Source organism: Phlebotomus argentipes, unplaced genomic scaffold (assembly GCF_947086385.1).
Source record: "Phlebotomus argentipes unplaced genomic scaffold, Phlebotomus argentipes genome assembly contig_5, whole genome shotgun sequence".
In the NCBI taxonomy this organism is placed as follows: domain Eukaryota; kingdom Metazoa; phylum Arthropoda; class Insecta; order Diptera; family Psychodidae; genus Phlebotomus; species Phlebotomus argentipes.
The window spans coordinates 8,289,118-8,308,948 of NW_026776165.1; the positions used below are offsets into that span (position 1 = coordinate 8,289,118).

Here is a 19,831-nt window from a genome sequence, read left to right on the forward strand (position 1 = left end):
CACAGTTCGCCGTTGGGTATTTTTGTATTCATTTCTGCTGTTTTTGCTGGTGAGTGCGCTTATCTCTTGTTGTGCGACTGGTGGATTGACCCTTGAATCCGAAGGTCTATTTTGGGGTGCACGGTAATCTTTCCGTCTGGCTTCCAGTCGTCACAGGGAGTCGCCTTGGGAATCTTGACCGTCTGGAGGGGTTTTCTTTGTTGATAAACACTCTCCGCTTCCATTGATCTCATTCTGCTGCCCACACACATCGGCCCATATCATACGATACTGGTGTTTTCGGTGATTCACAGCCGTGTCGTCACAATGTGCAACACACACCTCCAATTGTGTGGGAACCCATATGATGAAATGATTCATTGATGCGCACAGCAGCGCAATTTCGGCGCGATCTTGGGCAATTTGGCCACATTCTGCCACGTCACTCTGGTGTTCTGGTGCCGAAGGACGCGGTGGCCCCACTCGGGGCCCCCGCGACCGGGTGAGGGGCCCCAGGAGGGCTCGGGGGCGCGGAGTCTGGTGAGGAATTTCCCAGCATGTTTTGTATTGATTCACAGCGCGCCCTCGCGGGTCACACCATCCAACACTGTGATGCGCAGTGACGTAGCGCATCATGCCATTTCCAGCTCGGCCGCTGATTGGCCGACGGAGTGTGTAGCATACGCTGCGCGTGGTGGTGTGAGTGGCGCTGTCTGCCAATGCTTCAAGCCGTGGCCCAACAAAACAACTCAGTTTTACTCGCAGAAACGCAGAAGAAAGACATTTCAGCAGCAATTCCACGCGGATTTTCTTACATTATCCCTGAAAGAGTCACAACTCTGTCAATATCTTATCGCGCGACTATTTGAGGATTACTCGAGTGGTCTTATCGTGTGTACATTGCCTGAAAATTGCCCGAGAGGCGGTGTGAAAGTGGTCATTAGCGCGATAGCGTGGCGCCTTGCGGAAAAAACGAGGCTCTCTGGTGAAAATTGTGCTTTTTGTGTGCCTCCGTGGAGAAAAGCCGTGTGTTTCCATCCGCAGAGAGCGTCTGAGTGGTGTTCCGCCCCCTGTGCGTGTTGGGTGTTCAGTTAAGTGTGCAAGAGGTGAAAGAACGCGCCCCTGAAATCGAACTTCCGGGAAGAGCAGGAATCTAGGGAAAACCCCCAAAAAGGGCACATCAATTGACTTCATAGGTGAGCCTCGGAAGCCCCAGAAACGCCCCCACGTGCACGTGCTATAGAAATCCAAGGGAGTTGAGTGTAGAGAATTGCCGTGAAAAGTCTCATGACAATCCTTGAGACCTAACCTCAAACGGCCCCATTTTACGCAATCCTTCTCTTACGTGATGTGTTATTTATTTATAAAGTTTGCTATTTATCAGACGTTCCTCTTCGCACGGCGACTTCTGGGCATGTTCGTCATGTACAATCAAACAGAGGTGTTGAATTGAAAAATTCTTGGCTGCAAATATTCATTGAATTTACTCTGACGATTAGATTTGCTTTCCCTTGGCAGGCGTGGTTTTCCTTTTATTTATAGAAGAAATATAAGCAATAATTATCCAATTTTACTCTATCAACAGTAGGTATTCTGCGGAATGCGATGGAAATTCGTGTGAATATTTTTTGTGCGTAGAAAAGCGGAAGAAGAGTGCAAACTTGGCATAAAGCGTGATTCATTTGTCAGTCATTTGAGGTTCTTTTTCATCAAGATTTCACACAGTTCTGGAACAGTTTCGTAGTTAAACTACAATTTTATCAATCGTGTTAGTGCGCCAAATGACTCACTCTCAAGATAGTCATTTGTTCGAGAAATTCTGCCGAAACTGTATTGATTTATTGAGAATTTGATAATAATATCAAAGTGGAAAAGTTTTTTTCTTCGTTCGATCAATATCACCTTCACATTCTTGTACATTCCAAAAGGAATACCAGAGACAAATGAGATTTTTTCTCAGAATTCTCAACTTCTTTTGAAGGGATTTATGATCCTTTCGCCGAACTAGAGACTTCCATCGGGTGCTGGCGAGGAATGCCTTCTCGCTCTCGGGAGAAAGGGGAGCGTATGGATGTGCCAGATTGGTGAGGCACGACTTTACAGTTAGAAGAATCAGGTGAAGAGCGCGCGAGAGAGAGAGAGAGAGAGTTGATGGTCTGAGGAAAAGATGGCAAAGGTGGAAACAGACACCTTTGGACAGTTACTTAAGCACAGAGAATTCGCAATGGACGGTGTAATGTTCTCATTTGCCCAGTGTCGCAAGATTTGAGCGAGTTTTTCCTGAATTTTTCCCCACTGCTTAAATTCCGTGTGTTGCACTATTGGTTCTTCACATGAAATTTGAGAGATATTGAATGTTCACGAGTAGAAATCGCAAGAGGAAATCAAAGACAGAAGATGAGTCGTGTGACCTCAACACGGAAATAGAAATTGAAGTGTTTTCCACGCAGTTTTTTAAACCACCTCTGAAGTGTATTCACCAAGTCACATGTCGTTTCTCTATTCACTTTACGAATCTGGGTCACAATCCTTTTGCTTCTGATATGAATGTTTGATAGCGAAAGTTTCCATAATATTCTGAGGTTGAAAGTTGGTGGCTTTTAATTTGACAAATTTTCATCTAACTTTGCCGTGAAGAAGCATGAAAAATGCCCGCCAACAGGTATTTTGTAATTGTGTACAATTTACAATTTATGAGAAGTGCAAGGAAATCACAAAAGTACACGCAGAAGAATTGTGGTTAAGAAGGGCTTCAATGGGGGTTTGAGGGAAGAATAAAAGGGTCATGAAAAGTGAAGAAGAAAATATATCCACGTTAGATGGAAAGTTCACAGCACTCAACTTGCATAATGGCAAAGAGAAAATGATTGAGAGTGTGAGAAAAGAGGAATGAAAGGAAAAATTGAATTGCGTATCATATAAATTTCCAGTTCATTCATTAAATTGTACTTAAAAGTCGCGCATATTTCTCACTTCACTCGAGATTATTAAACATTGAAGTTGTTATTTTTGTGAGGATGAATTTTTCACGTGGAGAAAAATAAATTGCCATGGCTAAAATCAATAATTAACAGAAAAGATATGTAAATGATGCGACACAGGCGAAGGTGTCTTGATATTTTCTCTGGCAAAGATGTTGAGTGTGATTAAATCTAAATCAAAAATGTAATGATCTTGTTAAAGTGGTTTTGCTGATTTCCTCGCTTCTTTCTTTATTGCAATCTCTCCACAAAAACAGCACGCAATATTACATATATATGAGAGAGAGAGAAACTCTTGCAATTTTCCTTCTTGGTATTTATCCATGAATCTTTGGTTAAATTGCTCTACAATCAGTATCTTTGAGCGTCTCTGTGGGACTCAATTTTTCTTGTTAAGGTAAATAACACGATTCAAATGTGGAACATTAACTGACCTTCTGCATAACATGAGCGAATTGATTTTACTCCACAAATACGGAGCTTAATGCAAGTTTGCGTGCCTGGCAAATTCATTGGATGGTGCGATATTCGACTGTATTTCAGACGATGAGAGAGAAAATTGAGTATGAATTGAGTGTGGTTTCAATGTTGGGCAAATACTGAAATTGATCATGAGCTAAAAATGAGAAATTAATACTTAGAAACATTTGTTCCTAAACTACATTTGGAGGAAAGAAGAAGAAAAAAAACTGGTGAATCAATAGAATCGCGTGAGCTTTTTATTTCTAACTATTATTTTAGATAATTAAGTGATTTTTTCCCTCATAGAATTCAACCTGATTAAGCAGCTGTAAAGTGGGTTAAATGTGCTGTAGCAAAAAAGAGTGAAGAAGTTTGAGCCATTGTATTTCTTAACAGAGATTTTATAGGGATGAAAGACAAACTAGCTCTTTAAATTGGTGTTTTTGGCTCACAGATTCAGCTTTAAATTCATATCTTGTAAGATTAGGCGATTTAATAGTATATTTGGTTATACAAAAGTTTTTTCAGACTTCGCTTTCAAAGAAAAAAAACCTACTGATCTATCTTGATAAAAAAACCGCATCAAAAACATTTTAAATAACAATTTTTTGATTAATATCTCTTCAAATTTACCTCATTATAATTCATTCTATATTAGTTCTAAAAAAAAAGCTCTCCAGGCTATTATTGTTGAAAGGTTAAAACTATGTCAGTACACTTCATATCAAATCAACAATAAAATTGTACATTTTTCTAATTCACTCTGTGATAGATTAAGACTTTGTTTAGCCTACATTTCGCAGCTTGATATGTCACAGAGATGATTTACTTGTGAGCTTGTCCTTTTCCTTTGTACAGTCCACAAATTTCAATCTCGCAATTTCCCCTTTATTCCTTCTTTGAAAAACATAATAATAATTTATGTACAAAGTCCAAAGCATGGAGAGAATCACGCCACTGCTCAATGTGTGTGTGAGTGAGAGAGGGAATAATTGCGAGACTGTGAGAGTAAACAAATTATTTTATTTGAACTCGGTCAGTTGATGAGGTTGAAGTCTAGTAAGAAGAAAAGACGGAGAAACGGGGTCCAAAGTGCGCGATGTTGTCTGTGTGAATGATTGAGAAGGAGTGAGAATAAGTGTATTGAAAGGAGTGATAATAATTTTGTTTATACTTTGCCCTTCAACAGTTGATATTAAAGATGAACTTTAGTGGGATTTTTGTTGTTGTTTTATGTGTAGAAATATAATGAGAAATTTTGATGAGTGAATGCAGAAGAAATGCGCCGAACAAACATTGTCAGTGTGACGTTGTTTTTGTGTCTCGGGGAATATTTATAAATCATGGGGCGTCACAACTTTGCAAAAGTTTGTTTATCATCACACTTTACAGATTGCCAATAATTATCAGTGGTGTTGTTGATCGTGGTTAAACATTGGCATGGCAAAGGTTCAGCCGAATGATCACAACACTTTAACCTTTTCCCTGACCACTGGCACAAATGTCTGTCAATAGATTTTCCGCCATCGCATGAATAATTAATATTCAGCGAATAATTAACTTCCCATTAAATTGTCTGCTGTGAACACATGAAGTTGGTTGGCGGTGTCAAATCAATTTGCAACGTGAATCTTTTTCCATTCAACACATTTTTCCACCACTATAAAACACTAATATTCTTTTGTGTAATTCTTCACCTCGTGATTTTCTATCAAAGTCAATGTCAATGATTAGTTGTAATGATGGAGAGAGAGAGAGACAGAGAGAGAAAGAAATAGACAAAGTCGCACTTAAACATGAAAAAATATGCTCAGCAAGGGAAGCTCACCTTGGCAAATTAGATACATGCCAATTTTGTATCCACACGTTTGCCTCTGTCTTTTCACCATTATTATTTTTCCATTCATCAGTGTAGTTTTTGCAGTGCAGCGTTTACGGGGGATATATTTGAGAGCATAAAAAACCAGAAATTACACGTGAATTTTCCAACTTTTTGCCAATAAACAAGTTTATTTCAGCTTTGATTAATTTTTCCCCATTGTTATTACTGGAGTTACATAAGAATTTGCGTCTCTCTTCTCCATTGGAATTTGACTTGTGAGAGATTTTAGTGAGTTAATAAAAAAAATTTATTTCCTATTTGATTTCTGCCATTTTAAGTGCAAAATAATATCTTTGGGTTATTTGAGAGAGTGAGAAAAGGGGACAGAAGAATTTACTGCGCCCTTCCTTGAGCATCACTTTGATCTCTTTCTTTCACACTTGTGGTTTCTTCTTACTTCTCAATTACTTCATCCTGTCACGTGATCGCAATTCACATTTTATTGTGTGGATGATTGTTTTAAGAGTAATTTGCAAGATTTCTCACTCAATTGTGCCTTAAAGGCAGTTCAGAGATTTCGCTCGCAAAGGATGAATTCAGTTGTGTGACAAATTTCGCATGAGCAAAAGGTGTTTTTCTCTTCACTCCTTTGAGAGACTGTGTGACAAATTGGATGATAGAATTTCAGTGCTTGATATATCAAACACGTCAGCATATTTACAAGTTCACAGTGTCATGTTCCAAATGGTTATTTTATTGACAGACAAGATTATACAGTATTTGTGACTTGACCCGCATTTTCCCTTCTCTTTGGCCAGCAAAGTATTGTGTGTGTGTGTGTGTTGTATAGTAGAAAATTTTCCACGGAATTCTAGTGTTCCAGAAGAGAGGAAGAGAAAGAGAGAAAGAGTGGGCCAACATAATGGAATGTGTTAAAGAGATTGGATGTGAAATTCATACAAGAATCTCAATGTGGTGGTGGTGGTGTATTAAATTCAATTGGATTACATCCTCTACGTCATATTCTTCAATATCAAAATTGTGGTCTGTTGATGAATATATAAACATTAAAATAAGCATGCTCAATGGATGTTGAAAGATAAATAAACCTGAATATTAGCCAGAATGCTGCAAGACTGTGAATTTTGTGCGATTTCTTACAAAGATGTGCTAATATTCTGAAGTTTCTCCGTGTGCTCTGAAACTGTGAATCAATTACCGTGATTTTCTAAATTATCACCATTTATGGAAGAATTCCTGTGCATTTTCTTTTGAATAATTATGAAGGTTTCGTAACTGAAATGCTTAATTTTATAACCATGAAATATCCACTAAAGTCATTTAGTGTTGCTGACCAACCTCAAAAAATTAAACTTAACTACAGACTTTAGTATTGCTCCTAAAAGCTTTGGAGTCTTTTGAAGCCTAAATGTTTTTTTATCGGTGTTTTGTGGATATAAAGAGACATTTTGGTGTCAAAATTAATCCAATGTTTGAAATGTCGAGAAACTCTTAAATTTACAAATTTGTAAAAGAAAGAAGAAAGAAAGCAGAGCTATGATTATTTATCTGTTAAAAGTTGAAGAAAAACCCACGCAAAAGCGCACTTATGATAAATCTTTTCTACTTTAAGATTCAAAAACATGAATTCACTAATCGTTCAATTACGTAATATTTGAACTTTGAACTGGATCTTTTCCTCATTCAATTTGGCGACGTCACACACTTGGCCTAGAACCAAGAATGCTTCCTACATTTTCTCTGATATGAGTGGAAGGAAAAAAAGACGATGTGAAAAGTATAAATAAGAATATTAAGATTTCTTGTTTGCCATCTCGCTCGAACGCCAGATGCTTTGTGTGTGGCTGAAGGCGATGAAAAACAGAAAATCAGTGACTTTGACCTATTTTTTTTCACGATCACCACACAATTAGTTATGTATGAGTGACAATTTAGAAGGAGAATTCTTTCATTGGTGCTTGGGAGAAAATACGTGGTGATTAGTTTAAATTTTCTTCGACATTTCCAATCAATGTCTCACTTACCCTCAATATTCTCTCAAGGAGACCAATTTAATTGTTGCCTATTACTGTATGATTTTGCATTCATTTCTGGTTCAATGAACTTGAAAAGTGTCAAAATACGTTTGTTGGTGTCCAAATCAAAATCCACCGTGTCCCATAAAAGCTGTTTATCGACGAAATGCCGCCTAAAGTCAATATGCTTGTGATATTTTCTCTGTCTTTTGGAGGAAAAAAAAGTATACATTTATATGTAAATAAGATTGTGAATTTGTCCTCTTGTCTGACTTCTGCTCGTGTCATTAAACTCTTTGACTGGGTGGCGGGAAAGGTGGTTAAAAAATTCTCTACAATTGCTCTTCATTGACATACAGCTTCTATGCCAATCTTGAACTGTGTTAAATTATATGTTACAATGTATCACTTGTATTTTGTTGTTCATCCGCTAAATGTAGTTTCTCTTGTTGGTTTCAGGGCTAGAAAATCATTAAAAGCTCACAAAATGTTCATCGAAGAGGATGACAAGTAAGTATTACAATCTATCATTAATGTTTGCTTATAGTTTTCTTTCTCTTCTGTTTGTTTTTTATATTCTTCTTCTCATTTGTAATTTATAATAACAGCGATGCACATTGTTTAGAATTTGCCAGTTGATTGAATGTTAAACAGAGCAAAGATGTATATAAAATATATCTATAAAGTGAGTGAAAAGTGAGTAATAAGCAATTTCCAGTCAAAATGGAAAGGTGAAAGAATGGTTTTCGCCAAGAATTTTATACAATAGATGTCGCAATGTCAAACAGTTGATCAGTTTTAAGCTCAAAAGTGAGTTTTTTTGCTCTATTGCTTTATCTCGTAAAATTTGATAAGCGCCTAAGATACAGGGGAATTCTTGGACGACACGTAAATGATAAAACGATTGACAAGAGACTCTCGAATTGCGTCGATTGGGCAAAGTTTAATGCAGAACATTTTTTTTGACTTTGATCTTCGCCTATCTGTTGGCTACTCATATCAAGAACATGATCAGAGTGTTCGTCTCTCTACTAGACAATTGCATAACGATCTATTTTTGCCAAAGAGTACAAAGTGCCGAGACGAGAATTCAGGCTCAGGCAGAGTGGAATTTGCCATTTAATGACTAGTCAATGAAATAAATCATCTCGTTGACTGTGTATTTGTGCTTTTTTTTCTGCAAAAGTGAGATTTAATTAGAGAATCAACAAACATTGGAACACACCTTATCAGAAAGTACATTTCGGTGTCTCTTCTGGCATATTTACTGGTCTATAAATACGTACAATTTTTTTTATCTCCGCCTGCAAGTGTAGTCGACTTACCGGCAAATTTCGTAGGTGCGGATCAGAGGCAGTGCTAAAAAAATCAGTCATCATGATAGCCAGAGAGTGTTACATAAAGTGTCAGTGGGAGGGAAACATCAATTCTGCCGACAATCCTTAACTAAATCCCTGAGAATTTTCACAGCAGATCAACACACTCTGTCAGTCCGTGATAGAGAAGGCCAAAGTGTAATTTCTACACGTTGATCTTGAGGCAATTTATCGCACATTTTCCTCGCATATCACTTTCTTTAAAAACTGGTTCATTCGCAGCATAATGTTGTGCTGAAACGAAAGTGAAACTTAAATGTGTCATGTTGTATATTTAGAGTGCAATGTCCGGTCTCACTATTAATGCACCTTTTGCTCTGCTATCAACTCTAGACAATTTACTTATAAATTCAGTAGACACATGGAAGATTTTTGTGAGGAAAGGTCCCTTCAAATGTCCTAAAAGAAGATTCTCTGCAAAGGATTTTGTCAATTGTAAAACAGAAGACAGCAGTTAGTGTCTATTAAGCTTGAGTTTTTGAAGTTAGGAAGATAAAATAGCGATTTTTAGGAATATTCTGGATTTCAACAAGTAAAATCCAGTCATTAACTGATAGTATTCATGCTGATTTATCAATTACATGACTTTATGCGTGAACTTTAGATCTTTAAACACTGCTACGAATTCCCAGAATTATATTTTTAGCCTGGAGACTAAAGAGATATGAAGGAGAGTTTCCAGGTTTTATCATTAAATTAGTATTGATTAAAATATTGAACTTTGGTTTGTCAGTGATTGTATTAAACATGATGAGTTTCATATGTGCAAAGTGCAATTATTTTAATTGGAAACTCTATTTTTTCATTAATCCTACGAAAGAAGTCTGCTGATGTTTTCTATGATTCATGGAGTGATTTAGTCATAGAGTTTGTAGTGAAATCCAGTAGATTGTATGAAATACGAAGCGAGAAGAGGCGGTGCAGTGAATTTTGAGGCATACTTTTGTAGATATTAATGTCTCTATGGCGATAAGATTGTGAAATCGTCAATGAGGTGAAAGATTATGCGATATCAGTTGGGCAGTGTGTCTGCTTTGGCATTCCTCAAGAGCCAGTGAAAAGCGTGTCTGGCGATCATTCTGTTCTACGAGCCCAGTGGAAGTGGTTTGATTTCTGGGGGAGACAGGAAATTTTCTCGTGGAAAATTTATTCTCAATTTCTCAACAACACCTTCCTGAGTTTCAACAGTGCGCGCCACTTGTTTTCCATTTCCATCATACACTTTGACTTGAGAAGAAGAAACAGGTTAAAAGAAAAACGCGCACGTGCTGTTGTGTTGTGTGAAGTAAGAGGGAAAAATGCTGGAATTGTTGAATTTCCTCTTGTACGTTCTTCTTTTTTTTTTCTATTTCAACTTGAATTTAATCTATCAATTCTTCTACTAAATACAACGTGCAGCTTCTAAATGTCTCTTTGATCCTTTTCTCTTTGCAGGATGGAGAGTTTTTGGGTGCAAACGGCAATCGGGGCCATCAAGTGCTTCGCATTTGTCTGTGATGTTCTCACATTTCCAATATATTTAGTGCTTCAGAGACCATGGAAGCGTCGAATGCTCTCTCGTCGAATCAAGGTAAGGAAATTGATTTTTTTTGCACTTTGTCAGCAAGCCAAATCGATGATCGCAAACTTTCCATGGGTGTTTCTCAAGCCTTACGTAATTGCGCCAGACAGTATCTTATCTGTTTGAGTACACATAGTCTTCCTTGAGTCTTCCGGGCTTTGGGATTAAAAAGACATTAGCTTTTGGACTTGAAGTTAGAACTGGTTTCTTTTTCTCCTAACGCCAAATCTACTCGATATAAGTGTGCTTATTGTCTAAAGGTTTTTTTCACAATGGCTACAAAATCCAATGGATGGACAACAGACGAAGCACTTTTAGTTGGAGTTTCACCTGCTATAAAATCCATTCACACAGAGATTATGATGAATCTCTTTCTTTTTGCTTGGTGGACAACATCAACAAAGAAAGCCCCGAAAAAATGCCGCAGCGTAAAGTTATATAATATAATTTGCTGGACAGAGAGAAAATTTATTTGACACTCCTCAGTTATCTCATTTGAATGTTGACTGCGCGAAAAAAGAGTAGCTCAAGATAAGCTTTGGGTGGCTTGAAGGTATTTATGATTTTTTTTGTCGATAAGTTGATGTCAATTGAGTGCAAACGAACGACATTTCATTCACTTGCTTCAGGTGGAATCGTCTAAAAGACAAATTGAGCCTTGTCTTGAGCAAATTACAAGAAATTTGATATTGAATCTTTAAAATGTATTCGAGACACGAATCAGAGAAATTTTACAGTATTGATTGACCTTTTATTTTTCACTATGAATTATTTTTCTTTTCCCTGAATGGGGAAATTTGTGCTAACACCAAATTTTGATCTTGAAATTGGCTCTCGTCTTGATTTCTTATCTTGGTGACGCAATTGAAGTCAATATCTGCGAGTTTTTGGAAAATTATGGGTTTCCATTGATAAGAGAAGAAGCGCGGCATTCATTGACACTGTTCGAAAATCCTTTTCGATTTCTTTTTTTGGCTTTGAATGGTTAATCTCACGCGATATTCACACTGAATTCATTGTGAATATGGAAAGTCACTGTGCGATGAGACAGAGAGAGAAAGAGTGTCTCTGATGTCATAAGCCTTTTCCGCTTCTCTTTTAATTAACATGAATCTCTTTGTTGCAGGCAAAACCAATCAGCCAGGATGAGAGTCACGTAACATATCGCACTGTAGATCCGCCGCAAGAGGTGCACGTGAAGATGCTGCAACTGGGCCTGGACACTCTGGAGAAGGTGTTCAAGTACGTGGTGAAGATTCACACGACGAAGCGCTGTCTCGGCACGCGACAGATTCTGGGTGAGGAGGACGAGCTGCAGCCGAACGGACGCGTGTTCAAGAAGTACAAGATGGGCGAGTACAAGTGGCGCAACTTCTTGGAGACGGAGCAGGCGGCAATGTGGTTCGGACGCGGTGTGCGTGAGTTGGGACAGCAGCCGAAGACGAACATTGTCATCTTCGCGGAGACGCGTGCTGAGTGGCTGATCGCCGCTCATGGGTGCTTCAAGCAGAACATCCCGATCGTGACAATTTACGCCACGCTGGGCGACGAGGGAATCGTTCATGGCATCAATGAGACTGAGGTCAGCATTGTCATTACGTCGCACGATCTGCTGCCCAAGTTTAAGACGTTGCTGCCGAGTTTGCCCAACGTGAAAACCATCGTGTACATGGAGGATCAGCTGCACAAGACGGACGTGGTGGGCTTCAAGGAGGGCGTGAAGATCACATCTTTCTCGGAGGTGCTGAAGAAGGGCAGCGACAGTAAATACGGTAAGATTGGTATCAAATGCTGATCATTGAATGGGTTGAATTTACAATAATGTGTGCAATATTGCAAAATCGGCATCTTTTTTTAATGAATATGCAAAGCAAAGGTTACATTTCTCACCATTTAAATGACTTGATGGCTATTATGGGATTTAATATGAGGTTCTAGTTCAAGGTTGATGATAATTGTCAGTTAAATTATAATTACTAATTAGTGGAAAGACATATCTCTCATCACGTGTTTTTGCAATATCTACAACATTCTCTTGTTTGTGTCTTTCAGAGGGAGTTCCGCCAGAGGCTGACGACACTGCTATCATAATGTACACATCAGGATCCACGGGAACGCCAAAGGGTGTTCTACTCTCGCATCGTGGCTGCATTGCTACCATGAAAAACTTCTGTGATAGCGTTAAAATCTACCCAGATGACATTCTCATCGGATTCCTGCCGCTGGCGCACGTCTTTGAGCTGATTGCCGAGAGTGTGTGTCTGCTGACGGGCGTTCCAATTGGATATTCCACACCGCTGACGCTCATCGACAGCAGCAGCAAGATCATGAAGGGCTGCAAGGGTGACGCCACGATTCTCAAGCCCACTTGCATCACATCTGTGCCGGTAAGCGAGCATTTGTCGTAATGTTCCTAAAGATAGAACGATATTGATTGGGTGATTTTGCTTTTTTTCACCTTTCAGCTCATTTTGGACAGAATATCGAAGGGCATCAATGACAAGGTGAACGCCGAGCCGCCATTCAAAAAGGCTCTCTTCCGTTTCGCCTATGATTACAAGGCAAAGTGGCTGAAGCGCGGCTACACGACACCGCTTACGGATAAATTGATCTTCAAGAAGGTGGCGAAACTCATGGGCGGTCGCGTGAGGGCGGTATTGTCTGGTGGAGCGCCCCTCTCGCCCGACACCCATGAACAGATTAAGGTCTGCCTGTGCGTGGATGTGGTGCAGGGCTATGGATTGACAGAGACAACTTCCGGCGCCGCGGTGCTCGATAGTGAGTATACCGGATTGTCTGTTATAATCGCGGGGAAATTAACACGTTTTCCTGTCTATTTTGCAGAGTGGGACATGACATTTGGACGCGTTGGCGCACCGTCGACAATGTGTGATATTCGGCTGATAAACTGGGAGGAGGGAAATTACCGTGTCACCAACAAACCATATCCTCAGGGTGAGATTGTCGTGGGCGGTGAGAGTGTGTCCAAGGGATACTACAAGTTGCCGGGCAAGACGCAGGAGGATTTCTTCGAGGAGGACGGCAAGCGATGGTTCAAGACAGGCGACATCGGTGAATTCCATCCGGATGGCGTACTTAAGATCATCGGTAAGTCTTCTGACACTCACCAAATACTCTAGCATTCAAGTATTGAAAGAGTCGAATAATTCAATTAACAACCCTTCTTTTCGCCTTTCAAGACCGCAAGAAGGATCTGGTGAAGCTGCAGGCCGGCGAGTACGTGTCCCTGGGCAAGGTGGAGGCCGAGCTGAAGACGTGTCCGGTGGTTGAGAACATTTGTGTCTATGGCGATCCTACGAAGCAGTACACAGTGGCGCTGGTGGTGCCAAGTCAGAAGCATTTGGAGGAGATTGCGCTGAAGCAGGGTATCTCGAATCTGCAGTTCGAGGATCTCTGCTCGTCGCCCGTGATGGAGAGGGCAGTGATTAAGGAGTTGGCGGAGCACGCGAAGAAATGTGAGTCTTTGTCTCGCTGTCGACGGAAGAGGTGTGAACGAAGAGTGCTAATGTTTGTGGTGTGATTGCAGGCAAATTGGAGAAGTTCGAAGTGCCGGCCGCCATTACACTGTGCAAGGAGGTCTGGTCGCCTGACATGGGACTTGTGACGGCGGCGTTCAAGCTGAAGCGAAAAGACATCCAGGAGAGATATCAGCACGACATCAATCGCATGTACGCTTCATGAAATACGCCCAAACAGTCAATTCGCAAGCGCAAGTGAAGACTTTCCGCGCGGCGCATTCAATGTAGGTGTCTAATGAGGAGTAGTGAAAAGAGGAGGAAATACATACAGAAGAGGAAGGAGTAAAAGAGTCAAGAGGCAAATGAAAGGATAAAATGTAGTGGTTTATTTTATTTATTACTGGAATATTGCGTTGAGCATCACGCTAAAAGACCGGCCCAAGAGAGCGCATAGGAAAATATCACTAATAGTTAATCATAGCCAAAAAAAAATGCGTTAAACACAAGGGATTGACAAGTTGCTATGTACTTCCTGTTCACGCGCTGTCTTTTCTTTGCAATCACGTGATGGGTTTATCGGGTGGAAATCACAAAATGCTATATTTATTCATTTATCATTTTGAGAGATTTACAGCAACACACACACACACACACAGTTTTCTCGCAATCCCGCGGTAATCAGTTCACTTTAGTATGCAAACAAAAAGTGTTTCTATATTAAGTCAATATTTACTTAACTATAATAGAAGTAACGAAAGAACAAGAAGCAAATTATTTCACTGAACGCAATAAGAAAAAAAAAATGAGAAGAATTGAGATCAGAAAATCACAATAATGATTAATCCATTGAGAAAAGTTACCTCTTATTTATTGTGTAATTGGCTTTTATTTTGTAAGTCAACGCCTTCAAGTCATTCAATAGTGAAAATTTTTTATATTTTAATTGAGATTCTGGGTAGTCAAGTAAACGAAGGGTGAGTTTAATGTTATTTTCCTGGGCAAATAGCTAGAAATATGTCAAGATATTTTCATTTGGAAAGAGACGGAATTTGTGGAGGAAAGTCGAAAATTTGATAGTTTAGCTTTATGAAGGAAGAAAGATAAAGGAATATTTTTCCCCTATTATTAATGATTATTACGATCCTTGTCCAAAATTTGTCTGTATTATTCAATTGGATGTGATTGAAATTATTGGTGTGAATGATGTGAGATTTTGGGTGTGAATGTGATAAAAATTGAGTCTGAATTTAGTTTATGATCCCCTTATTTTTTTTTGTACAGTTACAATAAAGGAAGGTGAAAGAAGAAAAAAAACCTTTTCAGAAACAAGAACAATTCAAAAACTTAATAATAAAAAAACGATGTAAATATTTCTTATATTGCCTAAAGAAATTGGAATTATTATGTGTAGTGTTTTTTTCAGTCTGTGAAGATATGAAAATCCTCTCGCGTGAGAATGTTCTTTGCAATAATAAATGATGAAATAAATTGTTTGTGAAAAGTGAATGCGATTTTGAGCTGAAATATAATTGTGAATCATGCTTTTTAAGAACCTTTCAATATGCTTTTAGCTGAGACACACCATCGAGAATTTGAAGTTAAGAGTTCAATCCTAACTTAAGAGTCATTCTCTCACGCAGATAAAATATATATATATTCTCTCAATGTGTAAAATAATCATGTGCTAAAAATGCCTTCAATAGATGACAAAAAGACAGAACAAGTAAACTAGAGGGGATGATCAAAGTTGAATTAGATGTGGTCACAAGTCTTATTGCATACACAATTTAAAAAGCTTATAATGAGAAGATAAAAGAAACAGTACACATTTTATCGGATTTATGCGATGGTAAAAGGAAAAAAAAACCAAAATATATATATCTACTAAAATAAAAAAGAGGAAATCCAATTCATACTGATTATAAGAGAGAAAAAAAAGATCCAAAAAATGAAGAAAAAGTAAACCGTGTATGTGTAAATAAAGGTTATTTAAATGAAATTTTACTAGGTCTACATTTTAGTGGATAGCATTGAAGATTACTATATTATAAATTATCACACTTTATAAAAGAAGCGAAGATGAGGGGAAGATGCATTGAAATAAAAGGAGAACAAGTGAATATTAAAACATCTTTTGAACATTCTCATCTCTTCAGCACAGTGTCACATTCGCGGCAAAGATGGCGAAATATGTGTAACTCCTGGTGCGCGAAGATGATTCCTCAAGGTCGGCCAACAATAGAGATCCCGCCAATTTAGCCATCTTCGCTCTCAAGACATCTCAAGGCGGCAAAAGTGCGCTTTTTTGTGCGCCCAGCTTTGTCTCTCGCGCCTTTTTTGCTCCTGCTTTTCTCGCGAGACCAGCAATCACGCACAAGTGAATTCCGTCCAGCACAGATTCTTCGCACTGCCCGTGCGCACTAAACATGAGCAGATATTCATTCTAATCGCCACAGAGCGCTCATTTCGCGACGGCAGGAAGACTGTCTTGGCTATCGGCCAAGAAGGCGACTTGAACACTAAAAACAGGATTAATTTTTGCCCTTTTTAAGCGTCAATAGCGCGTACCTAGATCTCAAATACATTAATAATGAGACAAAATCAAGAAATTAGCGGTTTTCAAAAGAACACCGAACTGATAAAGGTACAACATGTAGGAAAAAATCAAAAAGAAGAAAGAACAATAAACAAAAAAGCCTGTCAATCAGTTAGAATGCAACTAGACATGAAATGATCCAGCATCCACAAGGAAACGCAGAATTAACGACAACCAAATATTGTAAAAACGGAAAACTCAAACCACCAGCGAACGAATTCAGTGCAACATTGATTTATCGATTGTGTAGATTTGCCAGAAACATTGCGAAATAATTCATGATTGCTAATAGAAGTCCTTTGTTTGCGAATTGTGCTTCAGAGGTGTGAAAGTTATGTGAAATATGGCCTGATTTCCCTGTGAGAAATTGCCATTTGGCTGCAAATTATTCATATGTTTCTTCATCTGTTTGAACGGAACGTTTTGAGGACATTTCGCTCAGTCGCTCATGGAGAATTGTGCGAGCAAAATGTCTCAAGTTCCTCAAGTTAACGAAGAGTTTGATGAATTTTTTCATCTCTTGAAAATCTGTGTAATTTCACGGATCTTAAGACCACTCCGTGATGAGTTCAGATGGAGCGGTTTCTTCATTGTTCTTACAATTGTCTCCTTGTGTTACTGTGCCTTTCCAATACTTTTCATTGATGAAAAGTTCACCGATGAAAGTGTGGATTTTATGGAAAAAATTTGTGCTATTCTCATTCTTCAAGGATATTTCCAATTGATTTTGAAGAATTTTGGCGCAATGCGCCATCACGACAAGTTTTCTGCTCTTGTTGATTGGATTAAGGAATTGCACGTCGTTAAGGAAGAAAATGGGCTGATCAGGAATATTGTTGATCAAAAGATCGCCGAGGCTCTGAAATGCTGCAAACTTTTCTTCAAGTAAATGCCAAAGAACATAGAATTAAACTAATTATCAGTTTCTAATGTCCTATTTTCATAGGGTGTGGCTCAGTATTTTTCTCTTGAGTCTAATTTGTGCTTTAGCGTCCATCAGCACAAGATACATATACATATTTCTGCCGAACTTCGAAGCGGATTCAAATTACATTACATATCAACTCCTTCAAGCATTCTTTCTGTCTTATGCTGTAGTTTGGACATGCTGTGCAGATGCATCTCTGGTTTTCATCGGAATCTACATTCTATTCTTCATGAAGATCATCAATGCAATGATAAAGAACCTGGATAGCGCGGAAAGCAAGGAAAACCGCTCTGATCTTCTCATTCAAATCGTGAAGAAACACGTGAAGTTGCTTGAAATCTTGAATATGTTCAATGACGCAATCGCAATCATCTCCTTAATTCAATTGGTGATGAGCACTATTATTTTTCTAAGTCTCTTCTTTGCATTTCAAGTGTACAAGGAATTTTTCATGTATACCATTATTCCAACAATGATGATCCAATTGGCTTTGCTGTGCATTTTTGGCGAAATGATTCGCACGGAGAATGAAAATATTTTTCAAAATCTCTACCAGACAAATTGGTATGAATTTAGTGTGAAGGAGCAGAAAATCGTCCTGCTCATGATGATGAATTCTTGCAATGAAATCGGACTGAAGGCAGCCGGAATGTATGACATTTCCTTGGTGACTCTTGTTCAGATCACGAAATTATCTTTCTCCTACTCGGCAATCATTCTCACATTCTACAAATAATCAAGACAATCATATGTTGTTATCGATCACTTAGTTCAAATTGTGTTTTTATACTCATTTTAGTAAATCAAATGTCGAGAAGACTCGAATTGCCAGATGAGTGCATTCTAAACATCAAATCAAACATCAAATGAAAATGTATCACTTGCTGTGAATGTTGTTAAATATTTATGGAAAAGTAGTAAAAAAAAAATGTTATTATTGCAATAAAACACATCTTGAATTTTCAGCCAGAAGAGTCGAATATCAAAAAATATACTTTGTAGTCTGAATTCACATATCTCTCATCACTTGACTCACTGACTCATAATCCCAATCAAGTTGTTTGGAGAACTATAGCAAATCCCCTTGAGAAAGCCCCACCGCCACCAGTCAAATAATAAGGCAGAGAAGAGAAAAAAAGCAGTGTCTAATATCCTTAACGGAGGTGACAAGAATTTGCATTTAAAGACTGCCTCGGAATTTCTACACAGATCAACTTCGCGACTGCTGCAGATGTAGATATTCGGGGCAAATGAAAGGGAAAAGAGGTCAAAGTGGCGGCATTACAATGGCCCAGGACGTCGCAGCGAAATAACTCTCAAGATCTCCGCTTCGCAATCCATTTGGCGGAATACCTTCGGGGTCTTTATGGTGCGCATAACTCATCGGATGCTTTCAGCCTTCGGACCCGCCTTCGAGTGCCGCGATGGGCTCACATTCCTGGACATTGGGGAATTTTGCAGCTGAAATTTCGGTCAGGAGTGGAAATTAATTTTGCGGCCACATCATCTTCTGATGGGATTTCTGACATGATGCGAATTTCTGCGAAGTCTCAGCTTGACCCTTCCGGAGAGGCACTCTTGCTCTCGTCTGATCGCCTCTCCGCCGCGCTCCTCGTCTGCCAGCGCGATCCTCCCCTTTTTGGGCGAAATATCCAGAAAATCAATTTCAGGAATGCCTCAGCAGAGCAACTCTCACCACTTGCACTCAAATCGCTGATAGAGCCAACCCAAGGGGGAGATGGTATGGCCAAAATCTGTACACCACTTCTTGAATGTAAGAAATGAGTTTTAGAAGTCTGAAAACTCATTGACATCTTTAATTAAGAGATTTTAGAAGTCCTCAATCGATCATTTGAGAAAAACTGCTTTTAATTGCTCTTCTGGGTATTTCCTTGATCTTAACCTCAAAAACAACATTAAGAGACATCAAAAACTTATTTTAAACTTGATTTTCTTTGAATGTTTTCAGAGATTATTTACTTAATGAATCTTGCTTAATTTAGTCATATAAGCTAGAAAATAATTATTACATCTTTTTGGTTTGAAAACAGAAATTAAACAAACTTCCACTGAGTTGTACATCACATCCGGTAGCATTATCTCCCCCTTGAGCCAGCCAACGGCCACGAAAGTGCCAATTAAGATGACCAGGAGCAGCAGTAATTGCGCCGGTGTCCAGGCTGTGCTCATAAAACTGTGATTAGGGCGCATTAAAATGCTGAAGAGGTCTGCAAGTCCTTCCACTCACCTCATCGAAACGCCACTCGTCTTCTCGGAAATGCTGGACATTGCCGTGAAATTGTCCCAGAAGATGCGCAGAGAAATTTCCTCCTTCCACAGGCACTTGAGAGTGATTTGTTTCTTCAATGGTTATTGCAAAAAGCCGATCACTTCCTTGGATTTCGCGCAGATAATCGTGTGGAAAAATGAGGAATTGAACTTTTCTCATCCGTTGTGTGATGCGCTCTTGAACGGTCTGTAATGAAATTATCTCAACAACCGCGCTCTTTTTATCGGCGCACAATTATCGTGAATTTTCCATGTCAAATTCACTTCCATGTTCCGTCCATCTCTCTCTCTTGACTTAGCATCACTCTTCAGCATCCCGATG

The 19,831-nt window shown here is 39.0% G+C and overlaps 2 protein-coding genes across 4 annotated transcripts; both read left to right on the forward strand.

Moving 5' to 3' along the window:
* The first annotated feature begins 42 nt into the window (after window positions 1-42).
* LOC132255836 (long-chain-fatty-acid--CoA ligase 4) lies at window positions 43-15,824 on the forward strand. Of its 3 annotated transcripts, none has more exons than XM_059752007.1 (9): window positions 43-49; window positions 7,740-7,790; window positions 10,091-10,226; window positions 11,344-11,989; window positions 12,270-12,604; window positions 12,683-12,995; window positions 13,062-13,325; window positions 13,418-13,693; window positions 13,765-15,824. In XM_059752007.1, exons 2-9 carry the CDS (start codon window positions 7,768-7,770, stop codon window positions 13,917-13,919), a joined length of 2,148 nt encoding a protein of 715 aa, XP_059607990.1. In that variant the 5' UTR covers window positions 43-49; window positions 7,740-7,767; the 3' UTR covers window positions 13,920-15,824. The 3 variants fall into 3 exon arrangements, with proteins under 3 accessions (XP_059607990.1, XP_059607989.1, XP_059607988.1); XM_059752006.1 differs by lacking the exon at window positions 43-49 and adding an exon at window positions 710-1,175; XM_059752005.1 differs by lacking the exon at window positions 43-49 and adding an exon at window positions 5,929-6,288.
* Window positions 15,825-17,037: 1,213 nt separating this feature from the next.
* LOC132255937 (odorant receptor 85b-like) lies at window positions 17,038-17,956 on the forward strand. Its single transcript, XM_059752109.1, has 2 exons — window positions 17,038-17,177; window positions 17,239-17,956. The coding sequence occupies exons 1-2, from the start codon at window positions 17,038-17,040 to the stop codon at window positions 17,954-17,956; spliced, it is 858 nt and encodes a 285-aa protein (XP_059608092.1).
* Window positions 17,957-19,831: the final 1,875 nt, after the last annotated feature.

Bases quoted from the DNA above. Each gene is read 5' to 3' on its own strand.
- LOC132255937 (XM_059752109.1), top strand. From the start codon at position 17,038: ATGCGCCATCACGACAAGTTTTCTGCTCTTGTTGATTGGATTAAGGAA. The intron at 17,178-17,238 runs GTAAATGCCAAA...CTATTTTCATAG, and splicing joins TGCTGCAAACTTTTCTTCAA to GGTGTGGCTCAGTATTTTTC.
- LOC132255836 (XM_059752005.1), top strand. From the start codon at position 6,167: ATGGAATGTGTTAAAGAGATTGGATGTGAAATTCATACAAGAATCTCA. The intron at 7,791-10,090 runs GTAAGTATTACA...TTCTCTTTGCAG, and splicing joins TTCATCGAAGAGGATGACAA to GATGGAGAGTTTTTGGGTGC. The intron at 12,996-13,061 runs GTGAGTATACCG...TCTATTTTGCAG, and splicing joins CGGCGCCGCGGTGCTCGATA to AGTGGGACATGACATTTGGA.